This window comes from Diplotaxodon limnothrissa, linkage group LG22, assembly GCF_057381915.1.
Source record: "Diplotaxodon limnothrissa isolate DT_005_m linkage group LG22, D_limnothrissa_male_GT1.1, whole genome shotgun sequence".
NCBI lineage: Eukaryota > Metazoa > Chordata > Actinopteri > Cichliformes > Cichlidae > Diplotaxodon > Diplotaxodon limnothrissa.
This window is the reverse complement of record NC_140616.1, coordinates 26,246,265-26,263,657: the sequence shown is the minus strand read 5'-3', so window position 1 is coordinate 26,263,657 and position 17,393 is coordinate 26,246,265. Positions and strand designations below refer to the sequence as shown.

The 17,393-nt window shown below is 39.8% G+C and overlaps 1 protein-coding gene across 1 annotated transcript; it reads left to right on the top strand.

Moving 5' to 3' along the window:
- Positions 1-366: 366 nt before the first annotated feature.
- Positions 367-16,513, top strand: LOC146610047 (uncharacterized). The gene is made up of 29 exons (XM_085345821.1): positions 367-377; positions 1,262-1,326; positions 1,411-1,476; positions 2,404-2,439; positions 2,726-2,791; positions 3,544-3,573; positions 4,176-4,244; positions 5,632-5,685; positions 7,323-7,364; positions 7,493-7,522; positions 8,263-8,319; positions 8,411-8,458; positions 8,604-8,648; positions 10,746-10,787; positions 10,976-11,011; positions 11,087-11,137; positions 11,337-11,453; positions 11,561-11,611; positions 11,824-11,850; positions 11,953-11,991; positions 13,247-13,297; positions 13,703-13,744; positions 13,827-13,859; positions 13,957-14,016; positions 14,269-14,334; positions 14,422-14,457; positions 15,270-15,305; positions 15,960-16,004; positions 16,479-16,513. Exons 1-29 carry the CDS (start codon positions 367-369, stop codon positions 16,511-16,513), a joined length of 1,386 nt encoding a protein of 461 aa, XP_085201947.1.
- The last annotated feature ends 880 nt before the right edge of the window (positions 16,514-17,393 follow it).

Below are 17,393 nucleotides of genomic sequence, written 5' to 3'. Positions count from 1 at the left end.
TCACTTGATTGTGTAATCAATATGTTTGACTGGAAGTTAGCAACAATTTCTACCTGTCTAATCTAAGGTAACCTCCAGGGGCAGACCTGAACATCACCTGGTTAGGATGGGTCACCTGCTGTTGAACCCTACTCCAGTGCAAAATGGGATGGATTTCAGGGCCAGTGAGGACCAGGAAAGTAACATTCATATAAGAACCAGTACATGATCTAGTAGTTTTAGTCTCAGTCGTATTTGCAGTATTTTCATAGATAGCATGAGCAGCCCCTCCCTTCCTGTCTGAGTATAAATACGAGTGGTTGAAGGAGGAGCTGCAGCTCTTCAGGTGCGTCTCTTTAGCTCAGCACGCACCTGTCACACAGCAACATGCTGCCAGCGTGAGTATTTGCAATACTACTATTACTACAAATGTTACTCTATGTACTGCTAAAGATACCAGCATGAGTGATACTACTAATATTACTGCATTTTAAAATAATAATACTGCTCTACACAAAGCTATTGATGACTACTCCTTCATTTTATTCTTGTTATACTGTTATCCTCCTGTGCTTGTACTACCAAAACTGTTTCTACTGCACTATATACTTTTGATACTACTGCTACTAACAATAGTATTAATAATATTAATAATAATAATAATAATAATGCACTTAACATTGATAAAACTACTAATGCTACTGCATTTTAAACTGCTTCTATTGCCACAACCATTATACTGCTAACACTAATAATACCACCGCATTTTTACTGCAGTAGTATTAATAGTCTACTATTACAACTACTAATAATAATACACTTTATACTGTGAAGACTGCTGTTACTCATATGACTTGTGCTAGTGCTACTATAACTGCACTATACAACAAACACTGCTGCATGTTGTAATACTTTAGTACTTTTGCAGTTCTGCTGTGCTTCATGAAATCATTGGTATTACTTCATCCTGACTGGATGCAGATTATTACTGACTGTTTTTGACTGTCAGCTCATTTGTCCAATCAGATCACTAAAAAAGTTTCTTGTTTTTTGATCCAATCAGAGTTCAGCCATCCTCATTCCACGTGGTGATGGTATTGATTATATTGACAGCGGTTTGTGTATTGATTGATTTCAGCAGAAATGAACTCATTACTAATGATCATTGATGAGGTTTATTGGTGCTGATTATTGTATTGTCCCTGTATCTTATTGATGAGTGTATGTGAGGCTGATTCTGACAGTGTTGGTCAGTACTGATTAATCTCCTCTGTCACAACAGAAATCTATTGATCATGTCCATGGCCGTCTTTTTGACAACAGCAGTTTCTACCGCTCCCTTGGAGGGTAAAAAAAAGAGAAGCTATGTTTTGTATCTTATTTCATTTTATTATTTCTGTTTGGAGAGAAGACTTTCTGTGTGTCTTCCAGAGAAGGAGCTGGAGGAGGTGGAGGTTGAGGCCACAGAGGAGGGGGAGGTGTCCGAGGAGGAGGAGGGTAGGCCTTGTGTGTGTGAGAGAAGCCAGCTTTTATCGTGAAAAGCAGATTCGTGTCAAATTGTTCATGAAGCATAAACTCAGAGTTTATACTGATGACAAAATGAAACCAAACTGAGGTCACACGAATGGAACCTGACCCTCACACAAACCTCAGAGTGAACAACAGCATCATCGTCTGTGATCTTTTCAAACCGGTTTAAACTTATCATAAAGACACAAACATGTCACACATTTCAGTCACAAAGCTTTTTAAAATAACTCTTCAGGCAGTGAGATTCTTTCTTTATTAATGAAACACTATATAACCATGACATAACCTTAGGTAATCAGTGTTTGCCAAATATTACCTGGTGTTGGTTCTTGGGGTTTGTTTGGGTGAGTAAATGTGTGTGAGACATTCTCAATGACCCCTCTTCGGGTCCCTGTTCAAAGTAGAGTGGGTGTGAGACTGTAGGGCTGACAGTGAAGGTTTGGAGAAGGTGGTGTTTGCTGTTTTTGAGGGAAAAATGACAAAATCCAACAGCTTTTTCACAGTACTCAGTCCTCAGAACATCACCTATCTCTCATTTGTGTACTAAAATGTTTTTACTGACACAAATCACTACATCCGGGTCAAGATAATATAGGTTTTCTTTGTTTATTGTTAATTTGTTTGTGTTTGACTGAATTAATTTCAGTGTAACTCCTGTAGGATGCGTGGCCTCTGTCCAGTAAATGAAATATTAGAAATCATAAATCTTCGTGAAGCAGTGAGTGCAGCACATGTGTTAATGCTAAGCTAGGTGACATACGCGCATAGGGGAAAGGTAGAAGGAGTCAGAGGTCAAAAGTCAGAGCAGAAATAAAAAGACACTAAAACAGAGAAGTGTGACATTTGTTTAAAACTTCTAATTAGACATAAATGTTGGATGTCTTCTCTTTCCAGATGATGATGACTCCAAGAGTCAAGATAAGATTGGGGGTGAGAGGCAAAACACACTGTGACCTTTGCCCTGTAGTATTATCTTATAAACCTGCATAAACACAAAGAAATGAAAAGTTCAAACATCAGACTGTTTAAATGAACGTGACGTGAGAACCTTATAAACATCTCTTTAAAAATCTGTGTGTAATATATGTTTTTCAGTCTTATCTAAATGTGTCACAGAATGAAGCTCAAATGATGCCTTTAGGTTTATAATAATATCTGGAAACACAAGCTTCATTCATGCCGAACACCTGACAGTTTGCTCCTCCCCCTCCTGCAGGAGCATTTGGTGGGCAGCGGACCACCACGGCAACGGTGGTGGCAGTGGGGGCTGCTGGGGGTTCAGGTGAGTAGACCTGATCAGGTTTTTCCTTCCTGAATAGTTTTTTTGTTTGTTCCAACTGGTCTCAGGTTTAATCCAGATTAACTGGCTGCTTTTCAGACCAGGATTACCCTGAATGGGTCTAGTCCACTTCCTGAGCTCCTCAGGTTACTGCAGGATGTCCAGAACCACGGCATCACGTACAGGACAAACTCTGCAAAAGCAAAAGTAGCAAATATGTTACTAAACACAAGAAGTGAAGTCTCTGCAGTCTTTGAGAGACTAAAACTCTTAGTTTGTGTTTCTTATATTCATATGTAGCTGTGTACAGTCTAATTTCAGCTAACTGTAATAATCTACTGCCTGTTCATTTTTTAGCTTTATTTGATAAACACAGTGAAGAGAAGACAGGAAGGCAGGAGCAGAGAGAGAAGGAAGAAGGCATGTGGCCGCGGGTCGGACTCAAACCCAGGCCAGCTCTCAGTAGTATGGCATGTGGTTGCCCGCTCCATGCATTGAGCCAAACTAGCGCTCCCAGACTGTTCATTTTTAAAAGAAATATGAAATCACCATTATGTTAGAAAGTACTGAAAAATAATATTTAGTTTTTGTATTTCACACAAGCGAATATTGAGGAAGAAATGTAAATGTTTTATGATAAAATCGTGCTTCTTTTTTATGGAAGTAAAGATTATAAATGTGTTTTTCAGCAAGAAAACATGAAGATGAGTTTTTGGTGACATGCATGGTTTGACTCAGGTGTATTTTCTCTGCAGGTGTCTCCTCTGACATTCAGGATCTAAGTGGTAAGTTCAGCTAAATGTATAGTTTCTTGAAGATGTTAGAGAAAAGTACAGAATGCTGATAGCTTATCAGAGTCTATCCCAACTTTATTGAGAGACATTCTCTTATTTGATTGAAATATTACTGATATTTCTGTGTTCTGTGTTAGGCTTTTGGCTTTGGGACCTTGTGTAGTCATAGAAAACAGAGCTTCTCTGACATTTAGTTGTTAAACTAAGGTTCACGAAACAAAATAAGTAAGAGTTGAAAATTCATGACGGTTTACTGTTTTTCTCAGAGCCTGCTGTACACCCTGACAGTTATCATTAGAAAAAACACTCAACGTCAAATCCCAGAAACTGCATCATGGGAAGCCCCCAGCAATCTGAGGCTATTATAACATAACTAGCAGTCAGGCTCAACTGACTATTTCCATTATCAAAGAGGAAAGTTTTAAGCCTAATCTTAAAAATAGACAGGGTGTCTGTCTCCTGAATCCAAACTGGTTGCTGGTTTCACAGAAGAGGGGCCTGAAAGCAGAAGGCTCTGCCTTCTATTCTACTTCCATTCTAACTCTACGGTCTGAGAGCAAATATACTTGTTTAAAAATGATGTTTATTTTCAGCTTCCAGTGGTCAAACAGCAGGGGGAAGAACACATGAAGGAACAGCCGGAAGCTCAGCAGGTAAACCAGGTGAATCTCATCCAGAGAGAAACGCGATGACAAATATGAACATCTTAGACAGTAAAATGTTTGATTTGAATGGTAATCAGATTTCAGTCACTCTGCTCTGATCACTTCTCTGACTTTTGTTAGGTTACAGTCTCATCAGTGGAAACACTCCCTACTTAAAGGATCGCACAGAAATCTGTGTGGCAATTTAATACTTTTAAGAGACATGTTACACTCCAACCTCTTTACAACGGTTGAACTATCCAGTCATTTTGCTACATCAATACAGTGTAGTGCCTCTACTCAGGACCAGTAAAGATTAGATGGATTCTATAGCGTTTTTCTACTCTGAGCACAAAGCAGGTTCTACAACTTGTCCCATTCATCCATTCTCATAAGCACTTTTTACTTATGCTATTCCTATGTAAGTGTTTCTATCTAACATTCACACATATTTATACTCTTGGTTGCTCTCAAGTGGGGTTAATATCTTGGCAAATGTCTTTGGCCTGTATTTGCATGCAGACTGGATCAGACAAGGCTCAAACGACCAAGCTCCCTATTAGTAGGTGACCTGCTCTATCTCCTGAGCTACAGCCACCTCTTATTGTACTGCAATATCAATTTCAACACAGACTCCAAATATCTACGTAGGTTTGGAAGGAGGTTTTGATTTTAGGGTCTCAGGAAAAAAGTCATCACTGAAGTGAACAACTGGGAACTTGTTACCTTAGGAAAGCTCATAAACAATACACAGTACACAGTCACACAACCTGGAAAATAACACCTGCTCTTCATAGGTGTAAAACAAACAAAATAAAAGGAGAAATGAAATTAAATGAAATTAATAAAACAAAATAAAGTCTTCCTGTTGTAGAATGACAGAAGTCCAGTCTGAATTGTCTTTTAACGTTCCTTGTGACCCAAAAAGCAGTGCCTGTAAGGACGTGTGTGTCCCTTCAAAGCAGTGCTTTAAAGCACAACTACCCATCTACTACCCGGATAGGACTAATAAAACATCTGAATCCCAAGGAATAGCTTGACTCAGCCCTTCAGAGATCTCCCACAATCCAATCGCATGGCTGGCCACACCATTTCACCATCATCCAGAATGTAATTGGGCTGTACTCACCATCAGTGGTTCTCTACAATCCTGTGTTGGGATTTTTCAATACTAATATTGCAACACCAGTTGTTTTTTTCTACTCAGAATTCATGGCCAGGATCTCTTTGTCTTGCTCTGATACACACTTGGCCACCATTACTGGAAACATTCTCACATGGAAGTGTTAGACAATGCTTCCTGTGCTCAAGACATAAGTTCATTGCACGGTCTGTAAGGGCTTTGAACATCTGACCATTTTACTTTTTTTGTATTTAGAAGCTAAAACTGCTCCTGTTGTTACAGGTTCTGCAGCAGCTGAGATCTCTGATGTTTCCACAGCTTTGATCCATTCTGCAGGTAAACAGCCTGGGCTTTTTAAAAAATGGCAGATATGTGGACTTTTATTTTGAAGAACAAACAGGGTGCAGTCAATAACTATATGCGACCTGTATGCATTTGGATGGAACAAAACTTCATGTCAAAACACTGAAATCATCATCAAATGGCATCATGACATTACAAAAACGTAAACACAAGAATTAAGGTGTTTATCATTAGGGGGAAACAAATCCAAGCCTATGTGGCTCTGTGTGAAAAAGTGATTACCCCCTAAACCTAATAACTGGTTGGAAAAACCTAAGCAGTAATAACTGCAGTCTAGTGTTTGCGATAACTGGAAATAAATGCTGTGGAGGACTTCCCTCTCATCTTTGCAGAATTGTTGTAATTCACCCACAGTGAAGGGTTTTCAAGCCTGAACCACCTTTTTAAGGTCACCCCTCATCTCAACCAGATTCAGGTCAGAAATTTGACTAGGCCCCTCTAAAGTCTTCGCTTTATTTTTCTTAAGCCATTCAGAGGTGGATTTGCTGGTGTGTTTTGGATCATTATCCTGCTGCAGAACCCAACTGCACTTCGGCTTGAGATCACAAGCAGATGGCCAGACATCCTCCTTCAGGTCGTTTTGGTAGACAGCTGAATTCATTGTTCCATTTACCACAGCAAGTCTTCCAGGTCCTGAGGCAGTAAGCAGTCCCAGACCATCACCATACCGGCATCATATTTTACTGTTGGCGTGATGTTCATTCTCTGAAATTCTGTTACTTTTATGCCAGATGTACTGGACATACACCTTTCCAAAAGGTTCAACTTTTGTCTCATTAATCCACAGTATTTGTGAGCAGAGGTTATCATCTCGGAACTCTCTTTTTTCCCCGTCTTGTAGAGTCATGAACCTTAACTGTGGCACGTGAAGCCTGAAGTTCTTTGAAAGTTGTTCTGGGGTCTTATGACCTCTTGAATGAGTCGTTGCTGCGGTCTTGGAGTCATTTTGGTCGGTTCACCACCACACCATCACACCTCTTCCTTCATGGTGGTAACCATGTAGTAGTAGTAGAGAGCATCCTTTCACAGCGGGTGGAACTAAAGATCTAAAATTTGGACTCATCAAAGGAAAGCAGATTTCTACACATCTGATGTCCATTCCTTGTGTTTCATGACCTGAAACAAATCTTTTCTGCTTGTTGCTTTTCCTTAGTAGTGGTTTCTTAGCAGCTTGTTGACCATAAAGACCTCATTTGTACAGTCTCCTCTGAACAGTTGATGTAGAGATGTGTCTGCTTCTGGAACTGTGGGCATTTATCTGAGGTGCTGCATAACATGACTGAATGTCCCAACCCCATTAAGAAGGCAATAAATGCCACAAATAAACCCTGACGAGGCACACCTGTGAAGTGAAACCCATATCAGGTGACTACTCATGAAGCTCACTGAGAGAAGGCCAAGGGTTTGCAGCACTGTCAACAAAGCAAAGGAATCTAAACTATAAGACATATTTAGAGTTATTTATCATTTTTTTCTTTGCTTAATAATTCCATATGTCTTGCTTCACATATTTGATGTCTTCAGTATGTATCTACAAGGCAAAAATAGTAAAAATAAAGAAAGTCCATTAAATGAGAAGGTGTGTTAATCGATGATTTCTGTGTTTTAAGGAGACAAGCATTCCTCTGCTTTATCTCACACAGAAACAAATGGTAAGTCCAATTATTACTCTGCTGGCATTTTGAGAATTATTGATTCATTAAGCTCAGCACAACAGCTGACTGTACGAGCCCTTTAGCATAGAAAGCTTCACATCTTTAAACCTGGTCTTTGTCTGCAGGTTCTGCAGGAGCTGGCTCAGAGACCAACAGTAAGTAGCTTTCAAATCCCTCAAACAGAGACCAATCAATAGATCATTGAGTTGAAGACCTTTCAATATGTCTGTGAAGATTCTCAGTTCATTGTAGTCTAAGGAGCTTGGAAAGAAAAGCATCTGGACTTCTTTAAGTTTCCTTGAAGAGGTTTCACCTCTCATCCGAGAAGCTTCTTCAGTTCTTGGGTCAAATGGTGGAGAGCCCCAGATTTAAGCCCTGTGGGAGTGTCCCCCCAAGAAGGACAACAGACCCCCTATTGATCCTCTACCTAATCACACGAACCAAGGTGTGAAAACGGGTGTAGGTCACAATCAGCCAAGGTTTTTGGTGAGCTCATTGTGAAACCAAGCTCCATCCTATTATGTGATTTCCTGAGGTCAAATGGCCAAGGACGTGAGTGGGCGTTAAGGCGTCTGGGAAGCGATCTGGATTATAGATGGTAGACAGTTGGTGTCGTAACCCACCGCCTCTGTTCAAGGATGGTCGTTCACAGTGGACATAGATGGCATTGGCATCTTCGAAAGAGTGACCTTTGTCCTTTAGATGCCATTGTCCCTCTCATGGGGAAACACCCACAGGGCTTAAACCTGGGACTCTCCACCATTTGACTCTAGAACAGAATAAGCTTCTCGGATGAGAGGTGAAACATCTTCAAGCAACTTAAAGAAGTCCAGACGAAAGATCTTACAATCTCTTCAAAAAATTATCAATTCTTGTTTTGTTTTGTTTTTTCGAGGTAATGGACAGAAGCTCCTGAATGGAGGAGGAGGGGGTGGAGTTGGCAGTCAGACAGGTAACGCGGTATGGAGAGGGGCTACAAGGGAGACAGGTGAAACCTATTTTTTAAGAAGCTCAGAGACATTAAGTTCAACTCTCTTTTCCAGATGCTGTGGGATTCTTTCAGGGTGACGTTTCTCACCTGGGTCTTACAGGTGAGTGTCCAGGTGAGGTGTCTGTGACATCACTTTTACTTCATCAGATCCAAGTCAGATTTTTAAGTGCTACAAAGGCAAAGAACACTTCTATGGCTTTAAGGAGGAATCTCTCAGCAGCTGTCATTGACTTTTTCTCCTTTAGGATCCATAGAGCCATCTAGCCATGACTTCCTGCTTGGCATGATGGGTAAGTTCAGCTGCTCTCATTTTACAAACCAATAATTTTCTTAAATCTGAAGCTTGATTTGATGATAAAATCTGAGGTCATTCCAGATACACACTGACTCTTTTGGTCTTTTGCTCCAGCTCTGACTCACAGAGGGATGTGGCGAGTTTCAACACAAACAGGCTTTCTCTGCAGTAGCGGGCTCAATAAAACCTTAAACCCCAGTCAGAGATAATGATTATCAGATTATTAGTCTTCTTTGTTAGGCCAGGCTCTCTGCTTCACTCCCTGAGAGCCCTCAGACAAAATGGGTTATTTCACAGATCATGGTCATTTGTGAGTGACACATTATCAGATGATGATGATGATGATGATGATTAAAACGTCAAGGAAGAATATAAAAATATCACATAGAGCAAGATGGGGATGTATGTCACAGAGCAGTAAAATATTTTAATGACAGCTAATTATTTTACCTATGAGTATGGTCAATGCTGCTGTTTATTTCTGTAGACACTAAAACTGGTGAGCCAAATTGTGTTACAGGAAGTTCTTTAAATAAAAGGGGATCAGATTCCCAGGGCACAGAGACTACAAGTCTAACAAGAAAAAGTTTATTCATGGAGGTGGAAAGCAGGAATAAAAGCAAACAAAATTCTAAAAAACGTATGCAATAAAATGTTCTTGGTACCCTAAAATCCCCCAAGAACAAATAAAAACAATTCTTAAAACTACAATAAAATGTTCTTTGTACAGTAAAATCCCACACAGTCCAGCAATTCAATTGTCCTACAACCCAATACCAATGTTCCTTATATGTAAAAGTTAAACAGAGGAATTCCTCTTCTGAAGTGGGGACCACCTCATCCCTCCACTGGGCACCCCACATCACAACCCAGCTTGCACTCCGCACTCGAGTCTCTCGCTCGCTGCTTCGCCCTGTAAATAAACATACTGGCCAGAACCATCGTCTGACCTGGCTAATAGCCATGTCATATCTGGCCCTTCCCCTTGCTCAGCCAACTTTCTTTAAACAAGTCCTTTCCCCAGCTGATAGGCCACACCCACACCTCAACAGACGCCTGCTATTTGCTAACTGTCCAGAGTCCACAGTGGATTAAAACAATAGCATGCAAAAAAAAAAAAAAAACACTAAAAACATGCAATACAAATATCAGAATAAAATCATGCAAATATAATCAGAACCACACTCACAAATAAACACTAAAATCAGAATAAGACCAATTATAAAGAAAAAAACAAAATACATCTCGGTGACAGCTGCACCTTAGTTGTGAGATCTAAAATTGGATCTATTAAGGCTTCCTGCTACCTGCTGCTCTCTGGCAGGTAGCTAAATGCAGGTAGCTTATATTGCTCTCCTTTTTTTGCTTGTTTGATATATGTATTTTTTGTCTGTTTGTTTTGTTTGTTTTGTTTTTTGCCCTTTATCACTGTTCCTCTTCCCCGCTGTTCGCTCTTCCCCTACCTCTCTTTCATTCTCCCTTTTCTTTCCCCCAGTCATGTCTGTCCCGTGTGTAGCAAGTGAAAATAAAATAAACAATTATATATATATAAAAAAAAGGCTTCCTGTCCCACAGCCTGATGAAGGAGACATGGAAATCAGATCAGAGTGAATGAATGTGATTGGTTGAACAGGTGTTCTTGCCGTCGATGAGACTTAGCAGGAAATCACAATCAAGTAGAACAATATTCACACATTTTCTAAATAATCACATGAACACATTCTTGTGACAATGTGGTGCACAGCTTGTGCTTCATTTGGTGAGTATGGTATGATTTACCACACATATAAAACATATTCCCACGGCAGAGAATCTCTATTACACTCAAAACATGCTGGAAATAATAAAAATAAATAAAAATAAACAGTGACAATGTGGTTGATTCAAACCAAAACTCTGAATATAACATTTTGCTGATCAGGTGATATTTTCATATGAAAAGAGAGCCTCTTTCATGAGATATAAAGACAAGACACAGATAAAAAGCCATTAATGTCGTTTTGCAGTATACCTGTCAGATGTCTGAGCCAAGAAGAAACACAATAAACATAATTCTGTATTTTATTGTAGTGGAATGTTTCTGTGTTTTTAGGTGGTGATGCTTTCGGTCCAGATGGTCACGTTAACATCCCAGGTTTGATTTCTTTCTGAAACACTTAAAGTGATTCTTTGATTAGTGAACTTAACCATGACTACTAAAGCTGGGGGAAAGGGCTCTGATGTGATTTAGGGTTTGTTGTTGTTGTTGTTTGTTTGTTCTTTTTTGATTGTTTGATATTGGTGTTAATTATTGTTTTGCTTTTTGTTTCTGAATTATCACAGGTAACATGACAGCACCCTCTCACCTGGAGCCTTCAGGTATGACTTCCTCTTCATTTAATAATGTCTGAAATTGGACAAATCACGCTGGTTGATGTTTTTCTTTTGGTTCAGGTGTGACAGCAACTCCACATGCAGATCAGAACAGTCTGAACTCACTTGCAGGTGAGTACAGACTCCTCCCCCACTAACGTCATCCAAATATATCACATGATGTTTTTGAACTGTCCAATTATTTTTTATTCAGCCAAAAGCATTATGTAGCTGCTAGTGGCAGTTCAAACACAGCATCTGTGTTTGTATCTCTGCTGTTTCCTTTCCTTGCTTGTTAATCTTTCCTACCTCCTGTTTCCTGGTATTGAAGATCTTGTTCATCATTCTGATACCACCGTTGATCAGCCAGGACCAGATCAAACTTTCCTGAGTTCAGGACCTGACCAATCATTACCCAGCTCTGTCTCTGGCTCCTCCCACTCTGCAGGTTGTGAGAGGAAAGACTTTTACTCTGAAAACCAGATTAACTTTTACTCTGAAGTTTTCCTTCATCTCTTATTTAGTAAAGTAAAACAGCATCTTTTTCCTTTTCAGGGGCAGTGTCTTCATCCTCAACGCACACTGAAGCTCTCAGAGACCAGAAAGGTGATCTCACACTAGCATAAATGTAATCCCAAAGGTTTTAAACTTTACATCAGCTCCACTGTAGACTTTTCAATGTTGTTTCTTTTTTTTCTAAACTTAAATTTAAAAAAAGACACATTATCTGGCACCTGAACTAAGGAAAATATCAATAGTCCCGATCCTTCATTATCTGTTGACCATATTTCATATTGGTGCTGTATTTGTCCTCACAGATGCAGCTGATTCAGCTGATACTGATGGTAATTCCTCAGAGCTTCATGCTCTTAAATTTACTGCATATAAAAATACCTTCAACTATGTAATTATTGTTTGATTTTCTGAATTTACTTTGTGTTGTTTAGGAAACGGTCGACAGACCCTGTTGACAGACACAAATGGAGGTAAACGTTCACCATTTTAGTTCACTTCGATAAAAACATTCAGATCTGCAACAGAACACACCTGAGTAGACCAGACTATCCATCTGTCACCCACCTCGATGATTTGTCCATTCACGGTAGCAGCAGGCTAAGCTCCACACATTATTCTCCTCAACAGTATCTTCCAGTTCCTCCCTGAGAATTAAGAGTCTCTCACAGGCCAGATGAGATATATTACCTCTTTGATTTTCTTCATAAATAAATGAATCATGGAACAGAGGACCCCAAAAAAGGAAGAAGAAAATCCCATCTTTAATCGGAAACAGGCATTATTCATACACTCTGCGTTTGCAAAAGGCAAAATTTAAAAGAAAAAACTCCAACAGGTCATATGTGAAGGGGGGAAAAAAGAAAAACAAAAGAATACATTAAAGACCCGCCTTACTTGACTGTGATCAGTTGCTATGAAGGAACGTATCTTTCCCTTATCTGGATTCACTTACCATAAGATTTATGATCTGGATAAACGTTCACATGAAACTTACTATCTGTCACATTAGCCCAGGGTTTCCCCTGTATGTTTACATAAAAGTGGTAGTGTTGGCTGTATCTGATCAATAACAAAGGTCTCGTGACTCTTGTTCCACAGAAAATGATCTGTGAATGTTACTTACTGGGCAGCACAGTAGTATGGTGGTTAGCACTGTTGCCTGCATTCGACTCCACCATTTGGCTGGTTGTATGTTTTTCCCACGCTTCTTCCCACAGTTCAAAGATATGCAATTAGTGGGATTAAGTTAATAGGTGATGCTAAAGTGTGAATGCCCCCCCGTTACCGTGATAAGGATACTTGGAAGAGAACTGCAATTGCACTCATCCACTGGTCCATCTCAATCATCACTCAAGATTAAGATCCTGAAATACTTAACTTCCTCACTTGGAGCAGCAACACGGAGGGAGTAATCCACCATCTTCTCGCAGAGGACCATGGCTTCAGAGAAGGAGGTGCTGATTCTCAGCTTGGCCCTGGTGTAAGATAATGGTCATGTTCTGAAAAAAACAACAGTACTACCTCATCTTCAAAAAGCAAAAGCCCTCTGTATCAATTTAGTGATTCTTCATTTGAACACAGGTGAACATAAGACATTTGTTGAAAAGTCAGATAGTGGGTTCAGAAGGATTCCTGGCTCAGATCACCCCCTTAGATACTCCTCACACCACCTTCATCGCCAACATTTGTTTCTGCAGTTTAACTTTGCTGTTTGTGTTTCTGCAGCAGAGACAGAAAAACTGGTTTCCTTCAGCGATCTTTATACTGATCTCACAGGTACAGTCTAATCAAGCTAATTATTTATACCAGATTATATGTTGGAATTCAGTGTCTCCATTGTTCCATCGTTAGACTAGTAAACTGTTAACATTATGAGCTAAAAGAAGCTAAAAGTCCGGAGTATGTAATGTTTACGTCACCAGGTCAGGGAGTGGTACTGCTCAACATGAAGCTCTTTAAATGGTTTGAACACTTCTTACAAAAATAGCCTCACATTTTAAGTTATACAATTTTCAGTCAAAGACAAGGCGTACAGGAAGTACAGGATAACAGCCAAAGTGCAGAATAACTGGAAACCACACCCGAGTCACCTTATCCAGTCGTTAATCTGGAATCAGGATTGTATTTTAAATGATCAGTGAAATAATGTGATAAATAAAAATGTGCTGATGATGTCATCAGGTGGTGCAGAGTCAGTAACCAGGATTAACGTCAATCTCACAGGTGAGGTGAACAGATCAAAAAAAGCTGTTTACTGATAAACAGTGTTAGTAATGGATGAAGCTCTGTGTTCTGTTATTTCTAGCTTCAGGTCTTGGATTCGGGCATGATGTCACAGGTACTACTACTTACTATGACTATGAAGCTCATTGGTTCATAATCCGGTGTGGGAGAGGGGGGTTATCCACTTTCTGTCACATGATCATGTGTTACAGAGTCTCCATCCATTATGATCCAAACTGCGTCTGTCGATGTCACACAGACACATAACCCAGGTACACATATCTTTACATTTGTCTTTACAGTTGTCCCTGGTTCTCTTTGTGCATTTGTGTGCATATCTTTGTGTATGGCCGTCTGTCTCTACATCTGTCTTTCTGTCTGCCTGACTGTAAATCTATCTGTACATCTGCCTGTCTTTCTGTAGGTCAGCCTTTGCATCTGTCTGCTTCTGTACACCTGTCTGTACATTTGTCTGGATATCTAGGTTTACATTTTCCTGTCTGATTCTCCTCTGCTTTATTCAGTTTCAGGCATTCACCCTCACACAGATCTGGTTACCATGACAGCAGACTTCTCTGGGACAGATACAGGTATGTCCATCTCCCTTCAATATACTAACAGTTAATTAACAGACAGGTGAGAGGTCAAAGGTCAGATGTATGTTCTGTGTGTTTCAGTTGCAACAGATCATACAGGAAGGCTTCTCGACTCTAGTAAGTTCTACTATACCTATTCCCACCTAAAAAAAAAAAACAGTCCAATTCCAGCAACTTGCCCTAACTCACAAGGGTTGTCACAAAGCCAAGTATGCAACATGCTCTTTATACACTTAGAGGGAGCCCGCAATTAATCGAATTTCCAAGGGCTATGGTGTTTACTTATGGTTTTGTAGGGGGGGGGGCTTAAAGTAAAAAAAAAAAAAGGTTTAGTGATCATGTTTTGATCATTTCTTTGATCTTTGCTTATTGATGCTGTTTAAAAAAAAAAACCCTAGATGTCCTTTGTCGCCTCTGAAGGGTGAGGTCTAAGGAGCTTGCAAAGAAAAGCGTCTGGACTTCTTTAAGTTGCTTGAAGACATTTCACCTCTCATCCGAGAAGCTTCTTCAGTTCTAAGGGTCAAATTGTGGAGAGTCCCAGATTTAAACCCAGTGGGAGTATCCCACTGTCCAGACGCTTTTCTTTCCAAGCTCCTTCCATTACGATGACCTGGGTGACTGAGAACCTGCACAGACACTCTTACAAATCCGGCAGTTTAAAGTGTGAGCATGAAACAAAGCAGCATCGCTGAGAAAGGTGTAGATCAGTGTCATGTGGTCTATCACGAGGTTCTGGCTCATTCCCGTTAATAAACTCACATTCAAACGCAGGAGAAGATCAAGTTGTGAGGTTTAGTGTTTGTGACTGACTGGGATTGAGTTCATGTTTCAGAGTGTCTGTTCTTATTCTGCTGTAGGTCTGTGTCTCTTTGTGGGTGTGTCAACACCCACTGAATACACAATGTGTGTGTCGTTTTTTTCTTTTGCAGGTCCTCCAGCTGTGACAGATCACACACAGATGGCTGGTAAGTCTTAAAAATGTTCACAGCTTTAAAAGGTTTAGAACACATACCTGAAATACGGACAGAGCCTGTATGTCACGTGGAAACCTATGCCCTCTAGAGGACTAAGACTGCATATGCTCTTTTCCACATTGCCACCATATTGGAAAATTTCATGTATTCCATGGCTTCTATGTACTAGCGGGGAATTGTAATCTTACCAAGTAGTTAAAAACACACACATTGGGGGGATTCTGTATTTGTGATTTTTGTATAAAAGCATCAGAGGTAATAAGTAAGAAATCTTTGTCATCCTCAGGGTAAAAACATCTAGTATATCAGACCACTGACTAATGATTGCATAGTTTCTTCAGGGGGAGGGGCTTAAGCTTTTCAAGCCTGGGTTAATGCTAAGATAAGTTTCTTCTTTGGTTGTTAATATCAGTATTTTTGTAAAAAATAAATAAATAAATAAATTGCAGATTGGATGAAGAGAATTCTTCCCTCCAAGTGTACTTTCTCCTTTGCATCTGTGCCCCAGAAGGTTCAAAGGTGTGCTGGATGCGGTTTGGGGTCCCATTTTTTGGTTAAAGGATATTTTGCTGTTTGTATCTGATATGAGATCAGGTGCTGAAGGCTTGTTCTTTCTCTTTTCTTGGTTCTGCTTGTTCTCTGCAGGTTCAGTTACTGAACAGTACAACCCATCTGGTCAGGGTCCTGAAGGTTTGTTATCATCACACTCTTGACTCGAATCTTTACAATATTTCATTTAATACATTTTCTCTATCACTGAAGATGTCCTGAGCAGTCTGATGTTTCCTGTTTAGTTTACACTTTCTTTGTATTCAATGTTCATCAAACCCTGAAACTGATTTTTATTTAAAAGAACCTTATGTCAGGGTCATGAAAACCCTGCAGCATCAGTACTGGATGTGTTAGATCTGTCCCTCCAGATCCAGATAGTAAAAACCCCCACATAAATTCATTATGTGTTTTAACTCATACCAGAGGGTATAAAAATGATCCAAAATATGATCCATTATTTAAACCGTCTATTGTAGCATGCAACAGAGAAGCTTTGCAAACACATGCTGGAACATGTTGAAAACGTGTGTTAATTAATATGTTTGTTCGGAATGTTTTTATTTTTATTGTTCTCATGTGAAGCTTTTCACTGAATCTTAGTTTCTCGTTCAGGTACAGAAAATGTGGAACTGGAGGATACCTGCTGACTTCCACATCAAACCGCGAGTTCGCTTCCTGCGTTACCGTTTCCAGTGTACCGACCAATCAGCACGGCCAATGAAATCTGACCCCTCCCACTAGCTGTAGGCCCCTCCAGTGAATGGAAGCAGGTGTTTTTTTGTTTGTTTGTTTTTTTAATATTTAAAAATGTCGGTTTATAGACATTTATTTTGTCTTAGAGAATCATGGAGGGAAAGTAAAGAAAATTAGTCTCAACAGTGTGCTGATTCAGATTTGATCTGATGACAAAAAGGAAGTGACATGTTCATTGTAAAACATGGTTTAAAAATTCTGTAATAAATGTGTTTGTTGAACATCAAAACTGAGAATTTGTCTTTTGCCCAAACTGGTGACTAAACTGTCGTCCTGGATTTTGTGAGCTCTGAATAAATCTTATTATTCATCACTGATTGAAGAAAATAAGAACAACCCCAGGTTTCTTAGACTCCATTTCTTCTGCTATCTGGACCACCACGCCACATGATGTCCATCTAGTTGACACAGCCCAGGTCCACATCACCCTGAACCCTGGTGAAGGTCTGGTCTGGTGACCCCAGTATGACACTATAAACAGATTACTGGAGGCCAGCATGATCATCCCATATCAGTCATCATGGAATATGCCAATATTTCCCGTCTTTATGGGCCCAGGTAAGGGTAGATGAATGGTACAGGATTTTAGACCCGTGAACAACACCACAACACCAGACGTTCTTCATCCCACTGTAACCATTTGCTTTACTCATCTTCCTGTTTAGGTTTGGAGGCAAAGTCACCCTCTACAATGTAGGCGATTGTAAATTCTCCTTAATTTTCTCTGCTCATGTTCTACATCCTGCTTCTATCATTTAAGAAACATTTCTAAAT

What these genes read in the sequence shown, in the direction of transcription:
- LOC146610047 (XM_085345821.1), top strand. An exon ending in TGGTCACGTTAACATCCCAG is followed by an intron (nt 10,788 to 10,975) that starts GTTTGATTTCTT and finishes GAATTATCACAG; the next exon opens with GTAACATGACAGCACCCTCT. An exon ending in AGATCACACACAGATGGCTG is followed by an intron (nt 15,306 to 15,959) that starts GTAAGTCTTAAA and finishes TGTTCTCTGCAG; the next exon opens with GTTCAGTTACTGAACAGTAC.